We start from the raw sequence: 17,031 nt of genomic DNA on the forward strand, positions 1-17,031 counted from the left end.
CTATGGATTTGGGTCTCCAAGGGGCTCCTGACACCAATCCACTGCAGATACTGAGGGACAACTTATTTTTGGGGGAGTCAAAAGTTACACATGGATTTTCAACTGCTCAGGGGTCAGTGTCCCTAACCCCCATGTTGTTCAAAGGTCAACTGTATACCTATATATACAGATGCCACGTTTGCCTGACACACCCCAACGTGGCAAATGTTGACCAAAGGAGAACATTACTTCACAGTCAAATGACATTCTACAACCTTAAGAAATGATTCTCAAACTTGGAGTGGACTTCACTTCACTCCAGGGCAGGCTACACTGTTCCCAAACTGTGCTGGTGAAGAATCCTGGAAAGGGTGCCAAACCCTTAGGGAGTATGTGGTAGGAGAAATGTTAGAAAAGGGGTATGCTTGGCCACAAATTCCTCTAAGCCCACATCCCTCTCGACCAAATCCCTCTAGACCCAAAACAGTAAGTACAGTTAAAGATGTGGTTCCCTTGGTGAACTTGGCACCGGGGATCCCAAATCTCAGAGATCTGAGAGGGCACAGGAGGGCTTTTTCAGACCTGCATACTTCCCAACGTAATGGAATTAATTCTTACTGTAGTATCACCCTCATCCTACCTCATACTGCTCTCTGTCTCTAAAGACTGCTCCTCTGTGCCTTCCCCTGCTCACTTCCAGCTCAGAAATTGCTTCGTCTGAGAAGTCCTGGCGTGGGCCAGACACATCTCCTGGAGTTTCCACAGCACCAGACAGAGCCCACCAAACCTGTCCTCTTGTTCTGCAAGTGTCTGCCACTGATCTGCCTCCCTAGTGGGACGGTGAGGCCTTGTGGGCAACAGTGGAATTGAATTCCCCTGTACCTCCGCGGCCCCAGACACGTCCTGACAAGTGGTAGACAGGTGCTGAATGCACAAACACGTCTGAGTGATGCAACTATCATTCCTTCACCTTCCAAACTACAGTCATTTTTAATGCAATCATGGTACTCAAAATTACTGCCGTCAGCAAATTAGAAAACTTTAATATTTGTTAAACAAAATAAGAACAAAGGAATCAAGGCAAAAAATATATTTAATGAAAGTAAAGGTTTATTTACGTACACGTATTCAAATCAAGCCATGTATTGATGTATTCATCTTCAATGGAATGACCACTTACCCCTATGCATTGCAAAGGAGGCTGAAAAATTGTATTCCTAATCTGCTCACCTAACTAAGTCATGTTTGCCCTCATGGATTTGCCCGACAAAATTAAACCAACCCTGTAATAGTTTGTACTTCTATCTTCATACTGTGCAGGACTGATTTCTCTGCTCATACTTGTGGGACGATCCTGACATTAAGAAACAGGAGCCTGATGATTTATTCTTTTCCATGGGATGCCACTGCTCCTTCAACACTCGGCTTCAGGAAGACAAGGCACATTTTCAAATATTAAATTATTTGACAATGACGAAGTAAAGTAGGATGACATTACACGCACACATTTTTTAATGGAATTTGTTGCTCGAGATTATTCCTGCTTGTTCGTTTGAATGATACGTGCTTGTTTATGAAATGAGCCTGAGGACTTTGACAGATTTAAAATCAGGTTAGGGAAAGTAAGGAAAGCTAACTTCAAAGGTCAGAAGAGCATTCTGATGAAACATCAGGGATTTAGTTACGGTAAATAAATATTTATTGACTACTTGGGGTGAACAATGCCCTGTGTTCTGTATAAGATAGAAATAAAACCTTTCTCTCTCATTAGATTTCAGTTATTTTATCTTTAATTATGATACAGCTTGATGAGGGGAATAAACTCTACCACATGTCCAGATCTCCAGTCAGAGAACTAGGCTTTCTATGAATGTCAACTACAAGTTTGTATATATATGTGTATATATATATATATATATGTATATATATGCTTATGTGTGTATATATATATATATATATATATATATATATATATATATGTATATACTTACAAGAAGCGGAGTACAGCATTAGGAATAGAGACAGTGGAAATGTAATGGCTCTGTGCGATGTCAGAGGGATAGTGGATGGGGGGAGGGGGTTCACACAGTGTGAGGGATATAAATGATAAACGTCTAAGTATTACTTTGTCTTGTGCACCTGAAACTAATAAAAAAATATATATAGGGAAAAAAAAGAAAACTAGGCTTTCTGAAGTGGTTACAGATTTTAACAGCAAATGCCATAAAATAAATAATAACCAGCACTCACTTTTTAAACATGCACCTCCAAATTTATATTGAGGTTCATAAGAGGCTATGAATAATTTATTTATGATGCAAAGACAATGGAAGGTAAATCTGTTTGTTCAAAAGTCTTAAGGAGATTTTTCTGTGTTGTGGTTTATATTAGTGGATGGATACCTAACATTACTGTAATAAAACTAATTTTGAAGAAATCTGAGCTCATTAAGAATTCAAAAACAAGCAAAAGCAATTTTCCAGCATATCTGAATTATAAGGGATCCATCCCTGCCTTCTCAGTCTTATAACGATTCTCTAATGATTCTAGGAATCACTGCAGAAAGCTCATTTTCACAAACAGTATCTAATAGAAGTCACTCCCTGCTCATCATGTTCTTTATTTTCAAGGCTTTCAAGATCAACTGCATGGGAATAGATTACATTACTGGATGCATCCCAATTTCTAAATGTTTATTACCAAGGCCACGGAGAAGAGTTGAGAAAGAAACATCCTGAAAGGGAACAGTTGTTCTAACCAGTTGGAGATGACAAGTTATTAAGAACCATTAATCTGCTGTCATGTGAAGAGCCTCTGACGGTTCGCTTTCCACCTTGGTGAGAAAGTAATTTCTAATTATGGTTTACTGCAGTTTCTTAACTGAAGTTAAACAGAAGTTTGAGGAAATGTGTGCATTTAGAAAAGCAATCATCCAGTCTGCTGGTAAATAAGACACAATAATGCATAAACTGTGCCTTCGCAATTTTGGGGTTTCATGTAGATGAATGAATGATTATTATTTTTATTAATAACTAAAAGGAAAACAATCATTTATGAGAAAAGGGAAGTAAAATAATTCACTTAGTTAAATCAAAGTTAGATTATATATTGTTAATATGTGCAAATGGGATTCAGTTAGCTCTTCGCTATTGATTTAATGTTCTGTTATGATTAACTACCACTGGCAACAAGCACTTCAGGCAAAAATGACCTTTATACGGTCATGAAAATCTCAGGTCTGCCACTTAATAGTGATGTGTGACTTTGAACAAGTTATTTAACCTTAGTTACCTGAGTCTCAGTTTCCTTATCTTTTAAATAGAGCTAGTAATAATACCACCTTTTGGGATTCACACACATTCTTGATACATGTTCGTTAGTCGTTAGACGCAAACTTGATGCTCATCCCTGCCTCTGGGATCAGTATAATTATGCTTTTTCCTAACCAAAGAATAATCCCAGGACCAAAATATGTAGGCATGAATAGTTAAGAGCCCCAATAGAAGGGGAGTTGCTATTCAAATACACATTACCCATCCCTTCCACTGACAGCCTCATGTCCCATCCTTGATGTCTAATTCTACTTTTGGGATTTATTACCTTGTGTTAAGCACTGCCTTCTTCCTAAAGAGGTCCCTAACAATGCAAATTCTCCAGGGAAGGATAATTAAAGCCACTATCCACTTTGTGAGAATGAGTTTGTGTGATTTTTCACACACACTAATCCTTGGTACCTGGGAATATCACACACACTAATCCTTGGTACCTGGGAATATCACACACACTAATCCTTGGTACCTGGGAATATCACACACACTAATTCTTGGTACCTGGGAATATCACACACACTAATCCTTGGTACCTGGGAAAGATAAAAGGGCTCTGAAAGAAGAGCAAAAGGGCACAGGATATATTTCATAACTGTGCTTGCCTAAGCTTTGTCATAATCATTTATTAGGTACTAAAAACCTTCTGGAAGGAAACTGAAGAAAGTGGTATTAGTAGCTACCTCTACAGAAGGGAAGTGCGTAGTCACACAAGCATGGAGAAAGGAGGGCGAGGTTCACTTTCATGCACAGCCTCTTGTGCATTTTGAATTTGGTACTGAAGGTATGTATAATCCATCCGAAAATTTTAGTTTTTTTTTTTTTATAAACCCAGTCCTCATACCCTGTCACTTGTCTTACTTCAGCATTGAGATAGTTGTTTACAGGACTTTGAAATTGACTTTTTTTCCTTTAAAAAGTAAGCTGGATTCATTTAAAATATGATTGGCTTATCAAGGTTAATGTATGCTTTCAAAGTATTAAACATATTAAAATATTCATATTCATGAAGACACAGAGTTATTAGACAATTAACATTATTGCTGACTTCCTTTATATACAGTTTCTTCACTAAAACTTAAGCTTCCTGCAGACAGAGCTCGTGTTTTATTAACCTTTGGAGGCCCCACTGTGGCAAACTTGGAGCTTTTACAGAGGGTTACTTTCTTGAGTTTTGTTCTCAGTCCTTTCTTCCAAGTAAGAAAAGTCATTAAGTATAGCATGATGTTTTAAGTAAGAAGGAACTTGTCAGGAATTTTATAAAAACAAAACATCAAGAGGCAGAGACAGGGAAAGGGAGAAGGAGAGAAAACAGTTTAAATCACCTATACTTGTAATGCAACTTTTGGGACTCTACTGATTGGGAATGCTTGCAAAGCACCAAATATGTCATTAGGAGGGAAAACAAAGGTTGACTTCAAATCATGGACACATTTGTCCAATGAAATATTTGCTGCATGACCAAGGTCTTGCAGGACAAAATGTTGAACACTGCAGACATGCTCTCTGCCTTCACAGTTTTCATAACAGTGGGGGGATACAGAACTGTAATGAGGCAATTACCATGTGGTGTGATAAATACCATCAAAGGGAATGCACAGGGTTATAGCTGCTCATGGAAAGAGAACCAAGCCTACGCTTGGGAAGGTGATGTCTAATATTACATTCACTGGGACTGGAGCTTTAGAGTTCTTCAAATCTGAGTTCAAATCCTGGTTTCACCTGTTCCAATCTATAACTTTGGCTAATTTATTTAATCTCTCTAAGCCTCAGTTTCATCAACTTTAAAATAGAAATAATGATAGTATTGAGCTCAAAGAGTTGATGTGATCATTCCTTGAAATGCATGTCATAAATCTGGCACAATATCCAGCAAATGGCAAGCACCCAATAAAGATTAGCTAATAATATTAACAGTAACAGTAAACTGAGAACTGAAGCAGCCGTACAACCAGGTAAAATGGAGGAGAGGAAGGAGGAAAGAGTGTCCCAGGCAAAGGATAAATGCATACCCAGAAAAGCAATAGCATGGTGAGTTTGAGGCACCTGGAGAGAGGTTTCAGAGGTACCGCTGAAGCTGGAAAGGCAATCAGAGCTAAGCTCAAAGGATTTGTCAACCTCATTAAAGGCTGCTCAAGAATTTTAATCCCAGGAGGGACAGGATCAGATTTGAGTTTTAGAAAGACCAGCTTGGCCACAGTGTGGAGAATGGAATGGAGAGTCAGGAGACAGGAAGTAAGGGGTCAGCGATAATCATTTCAAAATAATGCCTTGGCAGTTGTAGAATTTCACAGTTAGGGAGGCAGGTGTCACATTAAAAAAAGATATAACAATTCAACAAGGGCCTTAAAGTAATTATCATCAGCTTGTTGGTATTAGCTAATTAGCACTCCATTCATTCATTCATTCATTCACTCAACAAGCATTTATTAACACCAGTGAGGTCAGTGAACTGGTGTTCTGAGAGACTTCAAAGAGAGTGAATTACTCTGCATGGCCTGCTTTCCATAAACACCCCATCCAACACCACTGCCTGTATTCCTCTCTGGCTGAAAGGTCTGTTTCTCTGGCAATCCAGATCACACGCAGTGGCAAAGGCATTTTGGGGAGAAACCACACACCAGCAAGAAACTCAAGCTAGGAGGCAGTGCTACATTGCAGATTAGGATGGAACCTAAGGCATGAAGATGACTCCCCTTCACTCTGGGAAGGGAAAATGTCACTGTAACTACATCAACGTACAGTAGAGTTCTTACTACTCAAGAAGGAGTAAATCTTCCATGACCCACTGTTAAGTGAATAATAACAACCAACATTCACAAAAATTTCCTGTTCTGTAAATTTCCGGTGGATTAATAAATTCATTACAACGACTCTATAAATTAGGTATTATTATGTCCACTGTGCAGGTGAGAAAACTGAGGCAAGAGACACTCCCCAAGGCCACAGAATTAAATCCGGCCTAATGTTTTTATCCACTATGCTATGTGGCCTCTGGCAGTGGATCACCAGGCTGATATAAGGGTGAAGCCAATTTAAAATGTATGCCTCAAAATCTGACAGGGAAGAAAGATCACTGCCCACTTTTGGCCAGTAAGGCCAAAACTTGGAAAGTTTTATTACAGGAATAAAACGGAATAGATGAATATGTCACAGAATTTTAGCAGGAAATTGAACTACCCTCATCAAGGAAGTACCATTTTGAAAGGGTTTTTGAAATGTATTTGACTCTTTTAAGTTTAAACCACAGCTCTGCCATATGGCCTAAGACAACTTAGAAAGTATTCAAATGGGGTCCCGTGCTTATCAGTTTAAAATAGAGTTGGTCATCTCACAAACTCAAAGATGGAGGTGTAGCAAAGGAGATAAAAGAGCAAAGAGAATGAAACCTTTACTTTTGGTTTCTGCTCGAGTAGGGTGAAAAAAAAGCTGATTATCTCATTGAGAAATAAATGAAATATACTTATTCTCTCAGACACTGTAAGGTTCTATCAACCAAGTAGTGAAGCGTGTGTAGGATAAGCTGTATGAGGCATGTGCAATATGAACTGAATAAAGACAAAATAGAAAAAAAAAATCCCTAACCCTCCAGATATGAAAGAAACCTGCAATGCTACTTGATGTCAATTGCACTGCTGAGTCTTGAGCCTTGGCTCAGAGGACAATGAGAAGAATCCCAGACCAGATGGCGTTTTAAAATCCAATCTCACTCGATTTGTCTCTCCCCACTAACCTACCTTGTGTTTAAAGCCATCACAGCCATTTTCACAAGCTGCAATATTCTAAAGTAATCGCTATCCCTTGAGAACACAAAAAGCTGTTATGTTTTAAAATATTGAGAATAAAAATTATGGAATTTGTGAAACAACTATTTCTAATTAAACACACACACACACCCAACACCAAGTACGGCTTTTCAAACCTAGGCTATTTCAGGCGCACATTGACCCCAGGTCACCAACAAATCACGCCCCTTGTATTCGTTCACTTGCCAGTCCCTTTCTGCAGGTTCACTCGCCACCACTGAAAAGTAACTTGGGACACTCTAGGTCTGTGGGCACCGACACCCCGTTCATTCCTCTGGTCCGCTCTGCTCCCAGCTCCAAGCAGGACTTGGGGGCTCCAGTGTAACCAACTGGCACTACCCCCTGGAGTCCTCGCCCAGTCCCTACCCGTCGTCCTGGAGCGGCACCCCTTACTGCCCCTAGGAAACACTCAGAATTGCATTGTCTTTTCCGCTTTTTAATCTTTCCAAAGAAAAATGCTGTGAGATGGATTCCCCACCCCACCCACCTGCCCGAGTCCGCACAACCACACTCAATCGGGCTGTCTCGAAGGCACCCAAGCTGCGCCGACAGTCGGGAGGCGCGAACAATGAACTTCTCTCTCTCTCTGACTCGTATATACACAACCTCTCCCCCAAAACGGCAAGTTTTGAACTAGCCAGGGATCCAATTCCGCGATTCCCCAGGCAACTCGGGCGCGGGCAGCAGGGGAGGGCCCGGCGCGCGTCCCCGGCCGCGCCCCTCGTGTGGCCCAGAGGGCAGTTACCTCCTTCCTCCGGCTCGGTGCCCCGGGTCGGGTGATGAGGGCAGTCTCCTCGCACACCACGGCCACGTCCTCCACGAACACGCAGTCGGGGAGGCTCTCGTCCGCCGGCAGCGTCACCACCTGCAGCCCCAGCTTACTGCCCAGCACGCCCACGTAGAGCTGGTGCTGCCGCTCTGCGCGAGCGAAATCCACCTCGTCGCCCTTGGCGCGCCTCAGAGCGTGCTGGCTGAGGGACTCGGGTAGCGCCCGCACCACGGCGTGGGTGGCCCGGCCGAAGACAGCAGGGCGGACGAGCGCGGCCATGACTCCGGGCGGCGGCGAGGCGGCGGCTGGGGGCGCAACGGAGGGGGCGGGCAGCGGCACTTCCCGCGGGCAGCGCGCGCCTAGCCTGAGAGCGCCCGGCGGCTCCCCTTGGCAGCCGATGAATGTGATGCAGAAGGAGCCCGCTCGCGCCCGGAGCCCTGCCCGCGCGACTGAGCATGCCCAGAGCTCCGGGCGCCGGTCCGCGCGCAGCCCGCGCGCCCACCGCGGCGCTCCCGGGTTTTGCGGTAGCCGAGGCCGGAGTTGTAGCGCTGAGCACCGCACCAAGAGTGGGGCTGGAGGGCGGGGAACGGGGGTCGACCGTGGAAGCGGTGAGCGCGAGAGGTGGGCCCAGGTGGGGGAACCTCGGCAAACAGTCACCGTACCCGGACCTGACGTTACCTGTATTCCGTCGCAGGTGCATATCTCGCATCTCCTCCAAGGAGAACTTGGAGAGTGACTGAAAGGCTTCGTGGTGGTCAGGAGGCACAGAATGGGATGATTCTTTTGTGGGTAAATACTTTGACCTCTCTTCCTACTCTCCACCACTCCGCACCTCCCGCAGTTCTTACTTAGCTTGAGAATCTGCCTTCGTACCCAAGTCCACATTACCTTGACTTTCTCTGCAAATGACCTCTCACCCCACGTGAGATTCGAGATTATAAAAAGATCATTTTTCTTACAGTCTTTGAGAAAGAGGGAGGGTCCAAGAAACACATACAAGAAGAAAAATAGACACATAGAAACTTACAGTATTTCAAGGACAAGCAGTGCTCACAATGTGATTCTGGTGTGTTTGTTTTCAGGGCCCACAGAGGTAAGGAGGCAAAGATCAAACTTGCTTTCCCCACAACAGACTTGTGCTCACCTTGTGGGGTGTCCACCATGTAGCATTACAATTACTTGCTACTGAGAAAAGGTTTCCAACCTCCCAGGCCTTCCCCTCAGCCTGTACAGACTCTAGAATTCCCGTGGTATCTGTTGAACATTTCTTTTCCCATACCCCTCAGGGAGTGCTTTTTCCTTCTTAATGGTATTTCTGCTATTTTTGAGGGGAATATTCACTTCAAAAACCAGGTTACAACACCAAAATAATCTCGGGTAATAATCTTCTTTCCTCACCTTGTGTAATACATTTCTAATGTAAAGATTGATTAGATCATAGAATATTAGATTTGAATGGAACCTTAGAAACCCTCTCATCTAACTTCCTACACAATGTTCTTGAATTCCAGCCAAAACACGTATGACAGTCATTAGATCTTGAACATTTTAAACCTCTCTTCCTTAGAAAGAGCTATATGGTTAAAAACTTCATTTTGGGCTTAAATCCCACTGGTCCAAGTTCTACCTCTTGGCATTACCCAACATGCTAGTATTCTTTCACAAGACAGCATTCACATATTTGTGGACAGTTCTGATGTCTATTCTGCCTGATACTACCCCTCCCCACTCACCATCCTGACCCCTTCCAGGCCTTGAGCCTGAATAACCAAAAAGAAACTAGTGATTTGGTTTTTAAACCCCTTCAAGCAGCATTCTGGTCATCTTCCTTTTGATGCACACCACTTTGCCTGTATGCCTCTTAAATTATGGTATCTGGAAATAAAAACAATTCTTCCTGTGTGGTGTGACCCCACACAGACTACAACAGAACCCTTTTTCCAGATGCTAGGCTTCTATTAATACTGATTCATATTGTATTTGCTTTTTTGGCAGTCTGGTTCCAAGGCCCGGGTCACAGCCTTCTTGCCAGAACTCTGACCCCAGTTTTTAGGAAATAAAGGTTTCTAGGAGCAGATCTATCTAAGAATGGTAGAACAGTTGTCCCAGCTGAGGCCAGAGATGTGATCTGCCTTGCCTCCCCTCTCCTGAAGGTAAAACTTGAGTTTACCCAGATGATGTGGCATTTCTCATCTTTAAAGATGAGGGGTCTTAAGTGAAGGACATCTTTGACCCTGACGCTGAGGAGTGGGACGAAAAGTAAAATAACAAACCTTTAAGACCTACTAGGTTCTACTTCTAAGGCAAAATTCTAAGGGGACCCAGGATGCGCCATTGGCACCAGCTGAGTGTCAGAAATCACTGAATGGTATCTTCAGACAGTGGAGTCCCACCACTGCTACAAGTGAAAGTTGACCCATGTGCTGAGCCCAGGTTAAAATGTAAGATGTTATTCATTCCTTTACTCCAAATTGAGGCTCCGTCCACCTGCAGTTGGCCTCTCCCTAGCAACCTTAATTCATGCCCATGCCTTATTAGAGCCTGAATGCTTTGCCTGACATCCAGTTACTGAGCCTAACTGAACAGAGTCCTGTGTACCACTCTGGGCTCATGTCAGCCTTGCAGCCAATTGAAACCTGAAAGTTTTTTTCCTATAAATTGGGCTGTTGGTTTTTTAAAGTCTAAATTCATACTTTTATCCCTATTAAATGTTATCTGCTTCATTCCAACTTGTCTAGTTTTGATTCTGACATCTTGCAGATTATTTATTACTTCTCGTTCTGTGTCATCTGAAATTTAATAAGCACACATTCTGCCTCCTCTAAGCAGTTGTCAAAAAGTGTTAGAATGTGTATATTGGTGAAAAGAATAATAAAAACACCAACTGCCGTAAATTATAATTTACATGCCTTCCTGCCTGAGCAATGAAGAACTGTTTTTAGGTCAATGGACTGTATTGAACCTGATACATTTATAAATTCATTTTCCCCACAAATATTTATTGAAAATTCCCAAGGCACAACACCCTGTTATGTACTTCAGAGTCATACAAAAGCATAAAAACATGATCCTTGACCTTGAGGAGCGCACAATCTCACTGGAAAAGCAAGACATCCATATTTGGAGCTATGGGTAAGGGCACAGAAGTAGAGACAACAAAATGTTACAGGAAGTTGAGAAAGAGAGAGATCTCCGTGGCTGATGGGAATGGAAGAAAGCTGCTTAAAGACAGTTGGACTTGGTTTAGGCCTTGAATAATTTTTAGGATGTGAATAATTGAGAATTCTAATGAAAAGTATGTGCGAAAGCCAGACACATGTTCATGGAATAGTTCAGCTTAATTCACGTATGTTTTGGTTAAGATAACTCTAGCTGCAGTGACAAACCAACCCCAACACATACTCGTATGATGGTACAAAGTTGATCGACGTGTATCTCACGTTCACTTAAAGCCTAACACCGATTTTCCTGATTGGTGCCGGACTCTTCTCCAAGCAACATTCAGAGATCCAACCTTCTTCCATTTTGTGGCTCCAGCTCTTCAAAATTTGGTATCAAGTTTACCATGCCCACTTTCCTCAAGCTGAAAGGATGGAAAAGAACATACAGCACCATGTCTGAGAGACTTACTGGGTCAGGTCAAGAAGGATGCCCCTGTGCTCACAATCCTTTGGCTAGAACTCAGTCACACAGCTACGATAACCACAAGGAAGTATAGTCTTGGAAATATAGTCGCTGTGGGCCCAGAAAGAAGATGAACATGTGGGGGTTGGCTTCTTCTCCACAGTGCAATGGGGAAAGTGGGAAATAAAGGTAGAGAGGGGGGCTAAGCTTTCATCACTTGAGCAATGCAGGCACGTAGGTGTGGAGACTGAGAGTAGCTTCTGGAGCCAGACTTTGTGCGTAAAGGCTTGGCTCTGCTATTTTCTGATTGTATGATCTTAGACGTGCTACTTAAAAGCTCTTTGCCTCAGTTTCATCCTCCTCTGTACAAGGGAAAACAATGAACCCATTATCATAGGGTTATTATGAAGGTTAAATCGATAATGCAAAGTGCTTAGAAAAGTGCTTATAATAATACCAAGCACCTAGTAAGTGCTCAATAAGTATTATCCATTGACAGATTTTTTTATTTTTTTTTAAAGATTTTATTGGGGAAGAGGAACAGGACTTTATTGGGGAACAGTGTACTTCCAGGCCTTTTTTTTTCCCAAGTCAAGTTGTCCTTTCAGTCTTAGTTGTGGAGGGCGCAGCTCAGCTCCAGGTCCAGTTGCTGTTTTCTAGTTGCAGGGGGCACAGCCCACCATCCCTTGCAGGAGTTGAACCGGCAACCTTGTGGTTGAGAGCCCACTGGCCCATGTGGGAATCGAACTGGCAGCCTTCAGAGTTGGGCGCGTGGAGCTCTAACTGCCTGAGCCACCGGGCCGGCCCCTCCATTGACAGATTTGAACAGAAGGTTTTGTACATGATTGCCTATCAAAGGCCAAGCACATATCTATATCCACTAAATTATCAGAGTCCTAGAGTTATCCTAACACTTTCCAACTGAACCCCTGGTCTTTCTAGGTTGACAGACCAAATCTCACTCACAAATTTTATCATAGATTCAATATATATTTATTAAACACATGCTACATACCAAGTACTGTTCTAGGTACGGGAATGTAATTGTGAATGATAAGGTGAGGCTTGTGGTCAAATTGCTCCTTTCACTCTTGCACACATTTCAAGACCTTTGTAACTAATTCCCTGTTTAAAGTCCCTCTATTTGAAATACCTACAGTTGTTTCTATTCTCCTGGCTGAACATGACTGATAGAGAGGCAATTTTTCTTTTTCATTGGTAATATTGCTGGTACCTGCATTTGATGTCAATTTTGGATAGCAAATATTTCAGGACTTAAACAGTTATTCCTGCGTTACTCCTTCCTTACTCTATTTTTAGCAAATACAAGATTTACTTTTATTGAGGATGAGTGTTTGGGGGTAGAGGTTGGAATCCTAAAATAGAATGAGGGCTCAAGGGTGTTCTCATGCACCCCAAGTGCTAGAAATACTGGATCAAGTAAGCACCATACGTCTGCAATCTCACAGTAAGTCCTGAGAATCATTAAATTCGACACAAACACCTTTACTGTCGCAGAAACCAATTGCTGCAGAGTGCCTTTGACATCCAAGGAGTGAGCGATGTTTGGTCAAAGGGGCAAGTAGTAGGTTACAGACTAGGAGATGGTTCCAGGGTAGCCAGGGCGCTGGTTCCTAAAGTCAAGATACGTAGCCTCCTGAGGTTTCTTCCACTTTCATCTGGGAATTCATTTATTAAAGAAATATTTACCAAGCACCTACAATATGTATGGTAGAGGAATGCAGAAAAGCGATGAATAAGGCGTGATGAACCTGACATTGACTCCCGGCCCTCCTATATTCTAGTTGTGTAACCATTTCCTGTCTTGCTGTAAGTCCTGGAGGACTGTGCATCATGGACTATGTCACCTGGGATCCCATCATTGTTGGCTTTGGCCAATGGGAGACACTACAAGAGATTGAGGGCCAGAGGAGAGAGAGATCAACAAGGTGTTTATTTCTCTTACTCCATTCCTTTTTCATTGTTCTAGCAACAGCTGCATCCTTCTACAACCACAGCTTCTGTCTGGTGGACCTTGTTTGGTGATTCCATCTCCCAGCTAGGTTCTGATAACCCCAGGTAACTACCTACATGGAAGTAAGCAGCACATAAACCCACTTTTAAGCGCATGACATTATATTTTTTTGAAAGATGTAGAAAATAGGTGATTCAGCATTTGGCAATATTCAATGCATATGGAAGTTGTGCCTGGGACCATCAACTCTCTGATCACCTCTCTCCAGCTTCTCAAAGTGTTTCCTGGCATTGCGAATTCTACATGGAGAATGTTGACCAGAGTAGCTGCAGAAGTAATCGATGGATCTGACATAACCATCAAGCACATGTTTGATGTAAACATGTCAATGAAATTAGCCAAGTTAGAATTCCTAACTTCCATGCTCTAGAAAGAAGTGGCCAATCTACTACACCTCAGTTGAACTACTTGAATTACCTACATCTAGGGGTGGTAATGGCTTCCCATTTTTGCTAGTCCCTGGGTTCCTCAACATCCTTTGTTGGTTTTTTTATTCTGCCCACACCTCTAAAAACATTTCCTTTATTAAACATTCTCTTCAAAATTGTTAGCTGAGTATGCCATTTGTTTTTTCACCAGGGGCCTTACTTGAGTGAGTCACTTGAATTTATGTGTAAAGTAAAAGTTACAATACCTTGTTCTCTGAATTGTTTTGAGGCTGAAATGTGACAGCACGTAAAAAGGGCCTTAGCATTGCACCTGGCACCAGGAAGTATTCAATTAATGAGAACCACTAATATTAATAGCTATTGGTGCCAGCCACTATGATAAATACCAAAGTTTCCATCTGCCACTGTGTAAAATACCCATTTCCAGTCCATGTATCCAAGTTCTTCAAATGAAATATCACATACAGTGCCTACCTCCATCACGGGCCCACTGGGAGCATTCAGTAAGTGCTCTTGGCTCTTCAAAGGTCCAACTTCTCGTCTCCTCACCCTCTCCCATGTAAGCAACATTTTCCTTTGTTGAATTTCCATAACTCTATAGTCCTCTCTTATGCTGCTTATTACTTTCTCTTAGCAGTGTAGTCACCCTTTGGTGCCAGGGTCATCCATTTCATTACAACCACATTAGGGGCTAATGAGATGATCAAAGTAGACTGAAAAGTACAAAGTACTCTATAAATGTATTGAGTTTGAACACCAAGTGTGTGGTGTATTATGAGGATTTGCAGAGATTAGTGTGGCCCTGTACATTTATAATTCTTTTTTTTTTCCAGTTTTTCAGAGCTTTTTGCAACATTATCTTTCTAAAAGTATTTTTAATGATTATTTCTTCCCAAATGTATATTTGTGGTGGAAGAAATAGATTAAGGGAAAAGCCCTTTCAAAATTTGGGCGGTCTAAATGTGGAAGAATAGAAAAACATTTCTTTACAGTTGAAATTGTTATACATATGGATGTGTGCATGTGTACACACACACACACACACACAGGCACTCTCCAGGGCTCTGATAAGCCCCCTTCATTTCCTTATGAAATGAAATTGCTTCATTTCCTTATGAAAAACAATAAAAATGCCAGAGGGTAAGGGGGGCGGGGGGTGGGGGGTGGGAGATGAGGGTAAGGGGGATCGAATATATGGTGATGGAAGGAGAACTGACTCTGGGTGATGAACACACAATGGGATTTATAGATGATGTAATACAGAATCGTACACCTGAAATCTATGTAATTTTACTAACAATTGTCACCCCAATAAATTTAATTAAAAAAAAACAATGAAAATGTCAGTTTTGCAATACCAGGGACTTGTCATGCTTGTTCTTGTGCTAACAATCCACAACTGTTTTAATGGCATTAGAATACACCTGTCCCAGGAATCCTCCTTCATGCTTTCCTCTTTTGCATCAGGGACACTACACTCTGGCCTTCTTTTCTGCTCTCTCTCTCTCTCTTTCTTCTGTTCCATTACTTTTAAATGTTGGTGTTTCCCAGAGTTCCCTGGCCTGACTCTCTTCCTCCAGCAGTACATACGCTCTCCTGCAGGTGAGCTAATCCAGGCCCATGACTTCAAATACCACCTTAAGGACAGCAATGCCCAAACCTTCATTTCTGGTCCTGTGCTCTTTCCGGAGCTTCAGAACTGCTTAGAAGACGTCTCTGTTTGGCTGTCCAACAGGAACTCCAAAGCCGAATTCATTGCATTCTGCTCAGAATTGCTCCTTCTCCCTTTTCATTCTCTCTTCCATTCACACCGAGAGTTGCTCAAGCCAGAAAGCTGAGTGTTATCTTTAGTTTCACCATCTCCTTTGCCTCTACATTTAATCAATAATCATGTTCTGACAGATTAATCTCCTTAAAATGGCTCAAATCCCTCCATGTCTCTCTACACACTCTGCCACCACCTAGTCCATAATATATTATTGGTTTCTGGATTATTGCAACAGACTTCTTTCCAGAGCCGTCTTTCTAAACTGCAAAACTGACCATGTCACTCTCTTGCCTAAATCCTCCAGTGGCTTCTGTCATGCAGGGGCTCTGCTCCTGCTCCCCGCACAAGAATGCAGGCCAAAAAGAAACACCAATGTAGCCATAGATAGGGGAGTCATACCACTATATTCTTGCTGGAGGCTGGGTTGGAGATACAGGAAGCAGGAGCCACACTATGCGCAATCCACCATCTGCTTCTCTGCCAACCAACCAACCAACCAACCAACCAACCAACCAACCAACCAACCAACCAACCAACCAACCCCTTGCTAATTGCAATCCGTGCTTGCCAGCCACCATCTGCTGCTAGCATAGCCATGGCAGTTATATTATTGGCCAATAGCTCACTGGTTATAGCTGACAGCCAACTAGCCACAGCTGACAGCCATCTAAGCACAGTTGATGGCCATCTACTACCCGAGCCAGCACCTTTCCACGTGAGGCCGAGAGCCTGGAAACTGCACTCCTGGCTCTGTCCCCACAGCTTCCCAGTACCCTCAGAATGAAGTCCAAATGTCTTAGCATGGCCCACCCTCACTCTAGTCACTTCCCCATCCTTTCTCTTTCATGGGCCTCTGCACATGGGGCTCTATCACCTGGAATGTGCTTGACCCACCCCTGTTTGGGTAACTCCTAACTCTTATTTAAGACTCAGTAAAGGCATCACCCCTTCCCGCCACCCCAGGCTGGATCTGAAGCACCTGTATCCCTGTTTTCACTCCCACCACACAGTTCTGTATTACTTGCTAGTCTGAAGAGCTCTTGGCAGATACACACATTTTTTTATTGCTGGATCTTCAATTCAGGTGTTTAGAGAATGGCTTAATTAAAGCAGTGGATAGCATTCGCCTCTCTCGACTCTCATCAGCCCATTTTCATAAGAATGGATTTCAGTTCTAACAAAATAAGATTATACCAGGCCCCCTCCCAGCTCCAAGGTCTGTGATTCTATTGCTTCAGATCCCTGTTAATTGCTGTAGGGCAGTAGAGAGTTCACAGTGTGGGTTTGAATCCTGGCTCTGTGACAGCTGTGTGATCGTACATGATTTGCTTAAAC

The 17,031-nt window shown here is 42.7% G+C and overlaps 1 protein-coding gene across 3 annotated transcripts in view; it reads right to left on the reverse strand.

Moving 5' to 3' along the window:
* The window catches only part of DDAH1 (dimethylarginine dimethylaminohydrolase 1), a 231,030-nt gene that overhangs the window by 127,428 nt on the left and 86,571 nt on the right, over positions 1-17,031 (reverse strand). Inside the window, exon 1 of one of the 3 annotated variants that reach the window (XM_074335076.1) lies at positions 8,559-8,694. The exons of 1 other annotated variant lie outside the window; for it this stretch is intronic. Coding sequence is in view for 1 of the 2 variants with exons in the window: in XM_074335077.1 (XP_074191178.1) it covers positions 7,857-8,159 (303 nt within the window). In the remaining variant the exon portion in view is untranslated. Of the gene's footprint in view, positions 1-7,856; positions 8,338-8,558; positions 8,695-17,031 lie in introns of those variants that run through there. One more of the 3 variants, XM_074335077.1, reaches the window with a different exon arrangement.

This window comes from Rhinolophus sinicus, linkage group LG06 (assembly GCF_036562045.2).
Source record: "Rhinolophus sinicus isolate RSC01 linkage group LG06, ASM3656204v1, whole genome shotgun sequence".
NCBI classification, from domain to species: Eukaryota; Metazoa; Chordata; class Mammalia; order Chiroptera; family Rhinolophidae; genus Rhinolophus; species Rhinolophus sinicus.